The following is a 15838-nucleotide window of genomic DNA, read 5'->3' as shown; positions in this document are numbered from 1 at the left end:
CTTTATTAATCTTTAGCAAGTATATTTTTCTGTCTTAAAAATATGGAATAATTTAAATTTAATATCAATATTTTCACAGTGAATACCAGTTATAGTAAGAAAGATTTATCGTAGGGTTAAGAAAATTACTTAAGCATTCTATATTGTAAAATTGTAGGAACTTGTGGTTTATCACATTGCTCACTGTGTGGTGTTTGGAGCAGGAGGGACTTGACAACATGGCTGTGAAGACAGACAGAATGAAACCCAGTTTGTTTTATCTGTTCCTTGAAAGATGTCAATGTATCCTAAAACACAACCATTTATTCGACTTTCAAACATGATCTACAATGGTAAAATTAATTCCTTTCCGTCTAAGCAGGAAGTAGCCAGCGCTATCTGTGGAGTTTCCCATTAGGGATAAATCCATAGGAACGCCTGCTGACCTCTCTGTGTCTTGAACTTCCAGCCTGACTTAGTCTGTTTGCCTGTGCACTCCTTGGGTAAGGGAATTTCATGACAGAGGGCAGCCCTGCTGATACGCAGGATTCAGAAACCTCCTTAAAAAAAATACAAGTAAATGCGTAAGTCAAAAAGAGCTAAATATTAGTCGAGGTTTATTGGTGGGTTTTTTTTATTATTATCACTTCACAGAAATATATTTTGTATTAATAGTAAACCAGACAAAAAGTGCTGTGTACTTTTGGTTCTTAGGAGATTTGTACATACAAAATATCTGTCTTTGAAATTACATATCAGCTAATTAATTGCTAAGGGAAAAACTCTTGCTGAATTTCATTGTGGGGCTTTCTGTGGAAGGAGATGTCTAGTCAAATCCTGTGGTGCAAGTGATACCAACTTAAAAAGACATTTCAAATTCTCACGTTTTGGTGCTATCAGCCGTGGTGGAAGGATTGCTGGCACAAGATCTGCAGTGAATGGGAAGCTGCAGATCTGGCTGAGGAGTTTCTGATCACCAAGTTCTGAGTTTCTGTCTCTTCTAGGTTTAGGAGCAGCAGCAACCAGGGGCCTCTTCAGGAAGGACTTAATGAACAGGGCAAGCTTATATATAAAGTGTAGGAGTCCATGGTTTAGGGTTTCTGCTGGCAGGAAAGCCTGTCTTCACCCCTGCTCACACTGCCACAGGTTTGCTGTTCAACCCTCTACACAGGTGCTGAGGGAGAAGCTATACCCTTGAATTTAACATTGCCTTCCAAAAATCCACACATCTGTGTTGTCATACTCTTCGTGTATTTGCATGGACAAAAAAAAACCCAAACCCACAAACCAGAAAAAGGCGTTGAGGTGATGGCCAGTAGCTGAACGGTGCAGCCCGGCAAGGATGAGCAAAGCGTTTGGCTTTGGGACAAGGAGAGCTGCAGTTCACGGCGGCCGGGTTTTAAAGCTTTGGTTTTGTTTCTGTTCTTCCCAGCATGCGGAAAGCTTTGTTTTTGTAGTGTTTCTGGAGAATTTCTGGAGAAGGACTAAAAAGTAAGGTTAAATTCTTTCAGGACAAGTTTATTGTATCTGACCTGGGGGAAAAAAAAAAAAAGTCTTGTGCTTATCTCTGAAGTGCATTTTAAATTAAAATTAAAGAAAAGCAATAAACAATGAAGGAGACTGGGCTATTTCTGTCATTTGATATTCTGCTTTCTGTCCCATGCGCACATGCTGTAATTTATCATAGCGTTTGTGCTTGCATAACGTTAGTTCAACGCCAGGCATAAAACATTTATAAATTCACTCTGCAAAGTGATTTTTTGCAGAGGTGTGTAATGGTGTGCGTGCGTGCACAAAGCCTGGGAGGGAGACAAAGCCCTTTTCCCTGGCGTCACGGCGGCTGTGCAGTTGGGGGTCAGAGGAGTCTCTCTCCTCTTTCTAGCAGGCAAAGATGTTTTCCTACAAAATTAGACTTCTCTTATGTTGGCTTGCTCAGTGCCTGGTGAAAGAAGAGTAGTGGGGGAGAGCATCTCATGAAGAAGAACTGGAACAGTGTCTCCTTTATTTTCAGTGTTTAAATTTAGTACTTTTTGGCTTTGCTACATAAAAACATGGGCCTGATGGCTAAAACTTAGTTTGCCTTATGCTTTATTTATTTAGATCGCTGTTCGGCTTGTTCACGTGGGAAGGATCGGGTCTTCTATTGTTTTATGGGCACTGAATTGCAGTCCTTGTTAGAGTGCCTGATTATAAAGTCACATCTCCCAAGAAAGACGTTTTTGTCTGGTAAAGTCCAGAAGGCTGAACCCTTGCAAGCAACACAGTCTGGCCAGCTGGGCAGCAGTTGCAGACACTTGGGTTTTCAAGGCTTTGCCTGCCGGACTGCGATGGTATCTGATGGGGGCTGTTTCCAGCCACTTCTTGCCGACTTAACTATCAAGATGCTGATGCCTGTAATGGTTTACAAATGAGTTGTTGAAAAAGGTTTTGGGCAGGGTATGTTTTCCCAGGGAGAGGGCTTGTTTTTTCCAAGGCGTTGTCCACAGCCGCAGCTGTTGCACCAGAGCTTTGTGCAGGTGTCATGGTAGCCACCCATGACATCCCCATGTCAGGATGCCACGTGGTTCCTCAACCATGGCATATCTAGATCACCTGAAAATCTTTAGGGACATTTGCTGACCTGAAGCCGTGCTCAGAGCGTGAACCAGCCCAGCCCCTCATCCTGGTGTCAGGGCCCCAGGCATGTTCCCAGGTGGAAGGCTCACATCTTCTGCTGTTCAGGTAAACATAATTAGCTTGGACTTTATTTTTTGGACACTACACTAATTGTGTGGCGAGGCTTTTATTGGCAATTACACATTTGCTTTTCCCTGATGAAGTTACTCAGGCACCGACACAGTCCTTCGGTTTAAGAAACGAGTTTATTGGTGAGACACGGTGTATTGCTGTTGTCTGAAGTTACCTCGGACTCACCTTGGCAGTAGATCCTGCCTCTTTGTTTAAAAAATGTCTTTGAGAAGTTTGCAACCTGTGTCATTTGGCGATGCTTTTTCCTCTTGTTGTGCTGGGCTTAAGTCTCCTGCATGCATTTTCTTGCGCTGCTGGTTAACAGCATTCGAAGACTCTTAGGTTGCATGTCCTAAAGCTGTTTCCATCAGCATCCTGGGGTTTTGTTGTTGTTTTATGACCAACAAAAAATCTGAGGTGAACTACGCTTTCTCATACCATATCCAGTCTTTTGCGTGTGTTTAGGTTTTCAGACTGCTGTTGAGACAGAAAAATCAAAATATCTGAAATGTCATTATCCGGCTACTTCAGAAATTAATCCGATAACTGTTTTGGAAAGTTTCCATCACAGACCTGGTATGAAGTTAGTGAAGAGCGTTAAAGATTATGAATTATTTTTACTTCGTGATATGTTTTTCTGAAACAGTGGCCATATTGCACAAGGACCGCTCCATTTCAGACCAGTGGTTTTGAGCAGCAAGCACAGCGCTGCCCCTTCAGCATCAGTATGTGCCCGATTTGAGAAGATGCGTGAGATGTCCCTCACCCATCCCTGAGGTGATAAGCTTCATTTTCTAGGAGGGATTTTTAATACACTTGGGGACCCTTCAGTCATGTCTTAAATATGTTTTTTGTTTCCTGTGGCTTGCTTGCCACAATCCTGGATGTCTGATAATCAAACTCTCACAAGTCTTCTTTCCCACTTGCATTATTCTGTTTAATAATATGCTACTGGTAAGATGGGCTTCATTTTTATTTACTCTCAGGGAACATTTTGAGAAGAGAATTAATTTTGTCTCTTCTTAAAGAAATCAAAAACGTTCAGGCCTAAGGTGCTAAATCACATGGAAGCACTGGCTGTGGACTTACTCACTTCATTGCATGCTCCAGCACACGTGTTGAACGTACACATGTCAGCTGTTGGAGCCTGGCTCCTTGTGAGCTCAAGGGGCTGTACCATAAACCGCTAATGCAGTCTAAGCGTGTAGATAATACTTTTATTAAAGTATATTAGCAGATACTTTTGTGAACAGAGCAGTTGTAAGCAAGGTTAGGGTCCCACAAAAGCTGTATTTTATGAAATCATCAGCCTTGTAAAAACAAAGAAAATTATAGCTTAGGCATTTACAAATTTGGTTTTTATTATTTCTAAAAGAAAGTATCTATTTCTAAGAATTCTCTTTATTACTTCAGTGATAAATCTTATAAAATGCAAAAATACTTAATGATTACTGTTATTCAGGAAATTTGGAATTCAATGCAAATTTAGAAAAATATTCTGATATTTTGTGCTTATTTTATTAGTAGGCTTTGCCGCAAAAATAATTGTTATCCTTTCAAATGATACTTAATTCTTAAAATCGGTTGTGGGTACCCTCTGTCTTTAAGGAGGGAGGAACTGATCGTGTTCCCTACTTATCCAGCTGTCTTCCCACTCCTCCTGTGAGTATTTAAACCATATGCAAATAACTGCTTACACTCCATTTTACATTGTTTTAATTAAATGCATCTCTTCTTCCTCTGTAATTCTCTATGTTCAGATATTGGTCATCCTGCTGGTTTTCAGTGTCTTTCTGGAGAAGGTTGATGACTTGTCCCTCACTTGCAGAGATAAATTATAGATACCGCTGTAAATTCCTACTAAGCTGAAGCCTTAAGAATCTGCTGTTAATAATTTCTATTTTTGACAATGTATTAGGTAGAAATTCGTTGCATAGCATAAAGCATGCATGTATTTCAAAGCAAGGAACATGCATCGTATGGAAATTGCCAGCAAGTGGCCTTGCAAGGGTGTACACCAGGATTTAATAAGAGTTGTTCTTTAACTATGGCTACACAAAGATTTTTTCTCGTTAGTGTGTCAGCCAATATAAGCAATAGTATTTGGCCAAAATAAGCAGGTTGGGGAACTCAGAGGTGAAGTTTTGTCAACAGATGTGATATTTTAAAATAGTGCAGCAGATGCACAATAGTAGGCTGGTAATCTGCAAATTTGGGTTGGTTTCTGGGATTTGGCATGGGGGATATCTGTTTTGGGTGAGATGCCTAAGTCTGACAATGAAACCAGCTCCATAGAAAAAACCACCTATAACAAAAGTTTCTGTGACATGTTTGGGATGAATAAACCATCGGGTTTTATTACCAGTAAATATCCTGGTAGTAGAAGAGGGAATTTTTGAAACATGGAACTTGAAGTGAACATTTAACAATACTGGGCAGAAAAGCAGATTGTTCAAGCATGTATGTTTTAATGAAGAGCTTCATTAAAAGTCGGTCTTTTCATGTGTTCGTTCTGTATTTTTCACAGTCATCTGTTTCTTAAAACATTTTCAATTTTGGGTTTGTTTTGGAGCTTATTCTAGATGCTCAATGACAAGCTTTGGGGGGAATATTTGTAATCCTGTGCTTTGAGGAGAGCGTCAACAATCGATAATCCAGTACCAGGAGTTCAGGTTGAACTTGCGGAATTGTTGCCTATAATATATCCTACCCTTTCAGATACTTGAAGAGCTAATTAACCATTTTCCGGCTTTCATTTCTGACACCTTATAGCTCAGGCTGCTGCACTCCTCTGAGCTCTAACTCCGTTAGGAGCCTGTAGGTTTGGTAGTTTTGAGGAAGGTAAAACGGCTATTTTTGTTTCTAATTCCTTTGGCAGGCATAATGGTTGGAGGATAAGGAGAGAACGATGCTTATTAAACTGGATAATTTGTTTTGGTCAAAACTCTCTTAAGGGCAAGATATTTTTAGAGCTTTATCTGCCGCATGAGTTAACCGAGGTGTTTTGAAGCTCGGTCTGACAGGAACAGAGATTGTTTTACCAGCAAATGTGAACAACTTTGTTTTGTAACTTGAAATCTGTGTTTAGTTACTCTCATTGTTTTTGTGGATCACAGTTGTGAGAAGATTCAAGACTAGATAGCAAGGGAAGCTGCTAAAACAAATGCACCCAGGGAGCAAAAATGAAAGGGCTATGGAGATGTATTGTGCCTTTTTTTACATTGATTGCCCAAAATAACTTTGCTTGTCATGTCACAGAATATTGATTGTTTTACGTAATTTTCTAATGATACAATAGCTCATCTGTGTTTAGCAGCATGAATGAATAAACCCAACCAAGATGCAACATCAGTCTCAGTTGGATGTAATAAACTTTTCATTAGCAGATTCCGTAGACCTCCATTTCCTAAATTTTTTAGAACAAACATCTTGACAGGCATCAATAAACAGAGTTATAAAAAAGAAATGCTGAAGCTTCTTGGTGATGCTAAGCTAATTTATGTACAGAAGGATGAACTACTTGGCCGGGATCAGGAAGGGCCCAAGCCAGTAGGTTGCAGCCCAAGTGCTCTCATCAAATTCATCGAATGAAACGAGGGGTTTCTTTTCTCTCTTGCCGTGCACTTCTTAACTCATACACTGAGATTCCCAGATAATATTTCACAGGTGAGTTCGCTACCAACCTCTTGAAAGTTAGCACATCGAGTGCTTATATTGATTAGGATATTGAGTGCCTTGCTCTGTCAATCTTTAACCCATCAGAATTTCCCAGATGTGCAAGTACTAAGTGTACTGTTTTTTCCAAGGAAAAGAATACTGACAGGTACTTCAAGGCTTAAGAAAAACAAGCTTTTGTAGCTTAAAAAAATAGTTCTTGCTAATGAAACATTCAAATGAGAGTAAAATGCATTGGAGTCAGGCACTTTCACATCAGCATGGGGCATGACGCTGGTATTCAAGCCTTGCATTAACCAAGTTTGCTGGATGTAATAGAAGTTTGTAGTCTCAGGTTTGGATTGTATTTTGGATTTCTGCCTTTTAATGAATGTGGAAAGAGCTCTAATCTCAAAAGCACGAACTGTAGAAACTTAAAAATGAGAGATCCCTTTGTCAGGCCAGAAGCTTTCCTCACAAGTACTTGATTGATGCTTACATGCACCCATAGGCATCCCTTAAAAAAAAAAAGTCAAATATAGGTGAAAGGGACTTAAAATTCCTTCAGGCTCCTGGATGCTCCAGAACAATGTCTGGAGCTGCAGACAGGAGCCGGTCCCATTGTTTTTAGTTCTGCCTATTGTTTCTCCTGGTCATTAGTGATCAGCCCTCCCCCAGGGCAGAGAGATTCAAAGAGCCACCACTTGCTTTTCCCATTATTTGGATGGGAGGAGGGATGGGATTGCTTGCTGCCGAGACTTCATTTTCTAAGGTGGAAAGTCTCAAATGTAATTTTTCTTCTGTAGATTTGAGGATCTGAAAGATTCCTTGGCCATAATCTTGGGTCTTTCACATCCCTTCGCCTTCCTCCAAGTTTTATAATACAAAGCCTGTCTTGCAGCTCTGAAAATTCATCTGAGCTTGAATTTGGTTGTTAGCTGCCATCGCCAGCTTGTATTGATCCCTTGCTAAACTATGACTTAAAAACAAGTCCACTTACTTAAAAAGAAGTCCAGTTGTTGTCACCTGACAGAGGCAATTGATTTGTGAGGTCCTTCTCTGCTTCTTTAAAATTATTTTTTTTTTCCGATAGAAATCAATTTGGTTTTATAGATACCATCATTAATGCATGTTAAATATGTATAAAATTCATGTAAAGCTCACTGTGAAGGAAAAAAACACCAAGTGTCACACAAACATTTATGCAAACATTAATTCATCACCAATATAAACGTTCTTATTCACAGCAAGTATCATGTCATCAGCTTGTCTCAAACATTTTAATGTTCTTTTTCTTACAAAGAGGAAACTACAGTGACATTTTGGAAACTAGACACATCAGTCAAGGTGAAATCCATGTACAATCCAGGTTTCTGTAAAGCTTATGCAACAGGTTTGCAATCTTAATGAAACTGTTCTCACATGAGTGTGTTACGGCTTTGTATAATATGAGTCTGATGCTTTGTCTACAGTTTTTAACGCAGAGATGGATAATCCATGAGCAAAACAGTAAGGACATCAGAAATTAAATGGAAGACTAATGACTATTAATGGATTACTGAATTTCTGGTTTTGAAACTCTAAAGGTAGTTGCTTGCCCCAGTGAACTGGCATTTCTGTTTCAAATAACCAGACTGGCTCAGCCATTAAAGCAAAAGTTTTGTGTGAACTTCCTTGCTGTGGTAGGATTCACATTATTGAATTAGGGATGTTTACTTTCTTGTGCAGTCCATACAAATATTGCAGAATATAAAATTCTGGTAATAAAACCAGTCCTTGATAACAAAATTCTAGTAAGAAAATTCTTGGTAATATAAAATTCTGATAGTAAAACTGGTCTTTGATTAGATATTTAAAATACACCCATGCCTTACTATTCTCTTCATATGAGTGGGGTGCTTTGTACGTGCCTTCCCACCTGTGCTTTTCCTAAGAGCTCCGGGTGTAGTAAAGATAAGGGCTGGCGACCGGAAGATCACGTGCTGTACGGAAAGAGTTAAGGGTCGACCCTCCCTTGTCTCCGCCCCTTATAACATGACACACCTACTGCTGGGGGTATAAAGCCCGGGTCGGCTGGAGATCTAGTGGGATAACCTTGATGTGTAGTGTTTGCTACACAGTGGTGACCCCGACGTGATCAGGCAACAGCGATGGAGCTCGCGGAACTCATAAAGGTACTAAAGTCGGTAACGACAAGGGTGCTCAAGCGGGGGTTTGCGGCAAGGCGGCGCCGACCTGCTGCACGTGGTGTGCTGATGGGGCAGGAATCTCCTGGGAACGAAAAGCCAACAAGTTTAGTTTCGGAGGGGACCCAGGCTGGCTGGGAAGGAGTGGCCTGTGGGACACAGACGGAACCGTTGTTACTGGGGGCTGAGCCAACGGAGGAAGGGGAGGTGCAGGGAGACTATGGTGCAGCGGGAACAAAGGAGTCGGGAAAGGTGTTCCCGATACAAGTGGGGAGTTTAGAGCGGCCGCCCACGGAACCTTCGGCACCTCCTGCACCGGCGGATCTGCCACTTCCTCAGTACCCCTGGGGCGAGTTGCAACAATGTGTGGAAAGGGAGCTGACTGATAGGTTGCTGGATTGGGTCCCGGGGGCTGATGTGGGATCCCAGCAGTATCGTGAACTACGTGAAGGAAGATGGCGGGAAGGACAAAAAGAAGGCAAAACACCTGAGGACGCCCCATTGTATCCCAGTGATCGACGAGTGCTGGACACACAGAGAGCGGAGCGCAGGACATCGAGGGGGGGTGGTAGGGCTCCCCCGGCACTGCCAGTGATACCTGAGCCACCAGAGGGAACCCCTATCCCTGGGGCAATGGGAAATCAAACTGGTATTCCCTCACAGTGGAGGGAGCCTGTACACGATTACCCCATGAGCTCTGATAGCAGTGAGGGCGAAGGGGGTGACGAGGGATCCTCGATTGTTGCTCATCCGCCCCCGCTTCCAAGACGGACTAACGAGGTTTCAAGGGAACTCGAGGCATTGATCAGCCGATTGAGAGGGGTGGTGGCAAATGCGGAAAGTCTTATGCCAGGGGGAATGCCGAAAGAGAGGGCAAATGGGACGGATTGGCAGATGATTGCAAAAAATTGTGTCTTGGAAGGAGTGCGATTCCAGGCCCCTCCGATTCAAGCATTTCCTATCCGAGCAGCCCCAGGTGGAGGATATGAGTGGCAACCGTTAGATGCAAAGTTGGTGAAAGAATTGGTCACAACGGTGAAAAGTCATGGATTAAATTCCCCAGAGACCCAAGTCCTATTAGACTGTGTTTTTGCAACGCCACTTGCACCTTTTGATATCATTCAGTTGATGCGGGCCGTATTGACCCCCTCGATGATGGTATTGTTTAGGGAGGAGTGGAGGAATCGGTGCACCCAAGTTGTTATTGAGGCGCAACAGGCCAACCATCCCATGGCAGGAGTGACTTTAGAGCAGCTGATGGGTGAAGGGCAGTTCGCAACTCCTCAGGCACAGGCTCAGCGAATGCGGGGGCGCGATTTTGCTGCATCTTCGAAAGCTGCCCAGGAAGCAATACGCATCATCGCAGCTCTTGATAAAAGGGAGCCTCCATGGGTCCAAATACGGCAATCGTTAAGTGAGCCCTTCACAAAGTTTTTAGACCGGCTGCAAGCGGCGCTCCAGGTTGCTCGACTTCCTGAGCAGGCTAAGGAGGCAATATTGCTTGACTGTGCACGTACGCAAGCAAACCCACAAACTGCAGTGTTGCTAAGACAGTTACCCATAGGGACCACGCTTTCACAGATGATTCGTTATGTGCTGGAACAGGAACAGGCGCAAAGTATGCAACCGGTAGTGGCCGCAGTCCATGCGGCCTGCCGCGGCGCACGACTTATGTGCCATAGGTGTGGGGGGCAAGGACACATGGCGCGACAATGCCCTTCAAAAATAAACACCCCCGGAACAGGGGAAGGAAAGAGAGACCTACGATGCTGGCGCTGTGGGCGACTAGGCCACAGAGCTCGACAGTGCAAATCGGGGAGTCAGCAAAGGAGACCGGGCTGGGGAAACGAGAAGAGGGGATGGCTGAGGGCCGTGCCATCCCCACCTGCCCCAGTGATCAGCTCAACAGGCCCGACGACAGCAGCGCAATGTATGGCACAGGGAGTCTCTCCTTCCCCGGGACCAGCACAGTCGCCTGCGGTCCCAATGATGCAATATCCAACTCAGCTGCCTTGGGGAGATGGGAGCGCGCAATAGAGGAGGCTGGGGATAGAGCCTCGCCGTATGTGGCACTCACCCTAAACATGACCACACGACCAGAAGTAGATATTATAGTTACCCCATGGCTCCCAGCGTTGGGGGGAACACCACGCCTCGTGTTAAGAGCCCTTTTAGATACAGGAGCGGATGTTACAGTAATCCCATCACATCTATGGCCAGATGATTGGCCACTCGAACCGAGAGGTTCGCTGCAAGGCGTGGGAGGCATGCAGACCTCGCATCAAAGCAGGAACCCAATGCAAATTATGTTGAAGGATCCGGAATCTGGACAAGCTAGGGTAGCATGGTGTAACCCTGTCATTGCTGAGTTACCCATTGTCATCTTGGGACGATGTTGTTTGCAGAAGATGAATATAGTGCTGCGTACAAATTTATCATAATGGCCACTGCCTGTGTCCGCCCATTAAAACTCACCTGGTTGACAGATAAACCAGTGTGGGTAGAGCAGTGGCCATTGACAGAGGAAAAGAGGGCGGCTGTTCGACAATTGGTACAACGAGAACTTGACGCAGGACACATCGAACCCTCTACAAGTCCCTGGAACACCCCCATTTTCGTGATAAAGAAAAAATCGGGAGCGTGGCGACTGCTACATGATCTACGCGCAGTTAATGCATGTATACAAGACATGGGTCCGCTACAAGCGGGCCTTCCTTCTCCGGCCATGATTCCACCTGACTATCAAATAGTGGTTATAGATATTAGAGATTGCTTTTTTAGTGTTCCCTTGCATGAAGAAGATAGAGTACGCTTTGCCTTTACTGTTCCTGAGCCTAACAATCAACACCCGTGCGCCAGATATCAATGGAAGGTGTTACCCCAGGGCATGAAAAACTCACCAGTCTTGTGTCAAATTGCTGTAGCTGCTGCGATACGCCCTATTCGAGAAAATTTCCCTACGGTCATCATTTTCCATTACATGGATGACGTGTTATTGGCGTCCAACCAAGAGGAGTTACTGGAAAAGGCACGCGTGCAGCTGATAGTCAGTTTGGAGCGACATGGGTTACACATTGAGCCTCGGAAAACACAGGTAGGGCGTGCAGTAAAGTATTTAGGTACTCAACTGAGGCCACGAAGCGTGACAGCACAATCATTTGAAATTCGGACTACAGTGACAACACTCCATGAGGCACAAAAATTAATTGGACAACTATTGTGGCTTAGAAACTTTATTCCAATATCTGAGGCAGAAATGACTACCTTATATCAACTCCTGAAAGGAGGAGATTCCCCCTAGCTCCAAGGACTCTTTCAAGAAACCATCAGGAGATTCTTAGGACAATTATGGAGCGAGCCCAGCATTGGGGTCTTGCTCGATTTACACCTGAACAACCAGTCACTGCCCTGATTTACATGACCGATACCGCTGGCCATGGTTTACTAATTCAAAATAATGGTGAAAAAGGCTGGCCTTTTGCTTGGTTGTATCAAGGCAAACCAAAGACGGCTTTAATTTCTTGGCCAACATTATTATCCCAGCTTATTCTCCGCTGTCGGAGGCAAACTCAACACTTAACAGGGAAGGACCCGGAGGTCATCGCATTGCCCTGTTCTTTGGCACAGTGGGAGTTGGTACTTCCACAAGTGGGGCTCCTGCAAGCGGCGATAGCTGAATTTACGGGTCGTATTGAAGGTCTAAGACCACACCCCTGTGGGGAGATAATCCAGGTACTCCATTTTTTGCCAGCTAGTGCCATAGTTGAACAACCCACCGGAGGCCGCACAGTTTTTACCGACGCGTCATCGATTACTGGGAAAGCTGTCGTTACATGGCAGGAGGATGGTCAGTGGACCCACATTAGTTATCAAGATCAAGGGCAATCCGTGCAGTATCTTGAGGCCAAAGCGGTATGGATGGCTCTCACTCAATGGCCCGAAGAGGCCTTGGATCTAATCACAGACTCTTGCTATGTATATAAGTTACTGAAGAAGTGCCGATGGGCACTTGGGGCAACGTCAGAGATTGCCGGAATGTTGCTCACCGCACTGCAAATGAGAACCGCTCCTGTCTGTCCTATCCATGTTAATAGTCATAGTTCCATACCGAGTTTTCTTTCTGCTGGGAATGAAATAGCGGACAGCTTAGCAAAGAGCGTACTGGCGGTTGAAGAAACTTCTAACCTAAGGCGAGCTTTCCGCCTGCATGAGCTCCTCCACTGTGGAGCTCGCGGTTTAGCTAGGCTCGCTGGCATTACGTTGCAAGATGCTCGCTCTGTGATTGCTGCTTGTCCTGTGTGTTCCAAAGGTCCCCTCTGGGAGGCAGGGGTAAACCCTCGAGGGTTGCAGCCCAACCAAATATGGCAGTCTGATGTTACGATTTATGAACCCTTTAATCCACGTAAGTATCTGCATGTCACAGTTGATACCTGCAGTGGAGTTATTTTAGCGACTATGCATGCTAAACAAAATGCTCTCGCAGTTATTTTACATTGGCAGGACTGTATGGCGCAACTTGGCATCCCACAAAAAATTAAAACAGATAATGGAGCGGCATATGTCAGCAAGAAGACAAAGGACTTTTGCGCGCGCTGGGATATTCAGTTGAGTCATGGCATTCCCTATAACAGTACGGGCCAAAGCATTGTAGAACGCGCGCACCGCACATTAAAAGAGTTACTCGACCGACTTAGGGAGGGGGAAAAGATAAGCCCAGGAACAGGGGTTCCCCCTCCCCTTGACCCTCCCTTATTTCGGGCACAGCGTCTGTTGACGACGGCACTAATTACCTTAAATCATACCATTCGAGGGAACACCTATAAAACCCAGACTGCAACCCAGGCACATTTCCGGCTCGATGAGAACGAAGGGCCTTACCCTTTGGTTCAAGTACGGGACCTGCAAACCCGTGAATGGGGGGCCCTTATTCCCTCCGTTGCTTGGGACGTGGGTATGCGTGTGTGCAAACCGAGAAAGGGACGCTAGAATGGGTACCCAGTCGAAATATTAGACCGTATAGACATTAATCAATCTATTGAGTCTTATCTTGACAGGTTACCATTTCCCTATGCATCCTGATGGTGTGGGGGAGTAATGAGGGAGCCGCGACGAACTACTGGCTGGACTGGGCAAAATCTATGAACGTAACGGATGCGTGCCTGTATAAGTCTTACCATATATCGATTATTTTACACGCAGCTTCCCCAGCAAGATCCAGAACTACTGGAGCTAAGGGAGGGGGAAATGTAGTAAAGATAAGGGCTGGCGACCGGAAGATCACGTGCTGTACGGAAAGAGTTAAGGGTCGACCCTCCCTTGTCTCCGCCCCTTATAACATGACACACCTACTGCTGGGGGTATAAAGCCCGGGTCGGCTGGAGATCTAGTGGGATAACCTTGATGTGTAGTGTTTGCTACATCCGGGCACGTGGCAGGGCAATTTTAGGAACTTTTTGGGTTAAGCAAGTTAGGTTAAGCGAACTTCAAAGAAGCAGATGAGGAGGATCTCCACTGAGCAATTCAGCACAGTGGCTCTGTTGTCTTGCAGTGGGAGGTGGCAGCTTTCTGATAGCCCTTTCTCAGAAAGGGCCATCAAGAAACCCTCCCCTCCCTAGCCAGGAATGGTGTTTTATCACAGGAGGAGCAAAACTGCTGAAAAGTCTGATCATGTTTCAGGCTTTTTCTGATGTGTGCCATTTAATAACAAATGCTTTAACACATTAACAAACCTTCAAAATCATGCTAAGGTATTGAAGAGTATTTCTGAGGTAGGTGGCTTTGTTTAAAGGCTGCTTCAAATTTTGCTTTTCCATCCGAATTTGTATTGGGTTTCACAGAAATTAAGTCTCAAATGGCTCATTTAGATGCCCTGTCATGTCTGCGTGTTCATTAAAAGAAAAAGGAAAAAAATACACGCTAATTTTGATTTCTTCAGCTAGAAGTCTTTCGTGCATGTTAGGCAGTTACATCTGTAGTGCCTGATGCTAGTGATGTGAAAGGAGCGGTAAAGGTTTTGCAGGGGTTTTCTTCCCTCCCAACAAGAAACGTTTCTGTATTTACTTCAAAGAGTGCTGCCTGGTTGTGTCATCTATGAAAACATCAAATGAAAGGTAGCAAAAGCACCTGAAAAAATTGTTTCTTCCAACTTACCAAATTGGTCTACAAAAAATTGCTGTAGTGGAGTTTTGTACTGACTGACAAATTGTCTTCTCCCCAAAATGAAACTGTACTGTCCTTCATTTACTGTGAGCTGCTACACTTAGTAGCTCTAAGGATGGACGGTTCCTCCATTCTTTGACCTTTACACTTCTTTTCCCTAACAACGTCTTCCTACTATTGTTATCTTTTTGGTACACCTGTTCCTCCTCCCCTCTTCATGCAGAAGCATATTAATCATTAACATCTGTACATGTGGCTGCAAAGTTGCCTTTTCAAAGCTGCTTTTAGCAGAGGTATGAACATTAACTAGCAGATCCACCAGTAGCTGTAGGATCACTTTTTAAATACTGCTTCTATTAAATGCCCCGGTTTTGCATTTGAGAGGTACTGGTCTGCCATTATGCACTTGGAGATGTTCAATCCATCACGGACCAAAAAAACAGCAAAACAGTGGTATTAGGGACAGAAGTGATATGATCTCAAAATAAGTATAGCACATGGCCTGTATTAAGCCCCTTTTCATTTCATATAGTCTTGGGATGGTGCCTGTAGTGTGGGATCATCTTTTTTGAGTTGTGGAGCGCAAAATATTTTGCTGGAGGTACTGGACCTTTTGGAGGTGGCACACGCAGGTGGCTCCAAAGCAAAACTATGAAATTAGTTTTCTTAGTTAACTCTCCCTTATCTCTTGAAAGTGGTTCAAGGGTTCCAGGATAAAACCCACTGCATTAGGCGTGTTGAAAACACGTTGCAAGAAATTTTCTCTAGTTACCAAACTGCTAATGGAAAGCAACAAGGGAAGATTAAGAGGAAGGAACAACTTCTTTTTTAAAATAATAAATGCTGTTCTTCTACATTGGTTTTTCTTTCCAGTGTCTTTGCTGTGATCACATAGTCACCCTGGTAGGAGTAAACGTTGTAGTGCAATTTGAAAGTAAAGATGCCTTAAACATATACCAAAGGCTGTCCCAAGGAAGGGGTATTGTAATCAAACCAGAAAGTGGTGATCTCTATTTCTGCAGAGATGGAGAGATGAGATGTGAATCAGAAAAGGTAAAATAGAGAAGTTTGTAATATCGATGACATGAGATAGAGACCAGAGAGGGTATTCCACCAGCGTGAAAAAGAGGAAG

General features: G+C 43.9%; 1 protein-coding gene across 9 annotated transcripts in view; it reads left to right on the top strand.

The window, feature by feature from the left end:
- COMMD1 (copper metabolism domain containing 1) overlaps nucleotides 1-15838 on the top strand; it is a 128450-nt gene that overhangs the window by 51826 nt on the left and 60786 nt on the right. Inside the window, exon 3 of one of the 9 annotated variants that reach the window (XM_087777175.1) lies at nucleotides 3353-3483. The exons of the other annotated variants lie outside the window; for them this stretch is intronic. Within the exon in view, the coding sequence (XP_087633301.1) occupies nucleotides 3353-3448 (96 nt within the window). The 3' untranslated portion in view covers nucleotides 3449-3483. The remainder of the gene's footprint in view (nucleotides 1-3352; nucleotides 3484-15838) is intronic. 9 annotated transcript variants of the gene reach the window in all.

This window comes from Nipponia nippon, unplaced genomic scaffold (assembly GCF_047370975.1).
Source record: "Nipponia nippon isolate SJK-2023a ecotype South Korea unplaced genomic scaffold, ASM4737097v1 scaffold_4, whole genome shotgun sequence".
Lineage (NCBI taxonomy): Eukaryota > Metazoa > Chordata > Aves > Pelecaniformes > Threskiornithidae > Nipponia > Nipponia nippon.
Note: the sequence above shows the minus strand (reverse complement) of the source record. Positions and strands in the feature narration are given on the sequence as shown.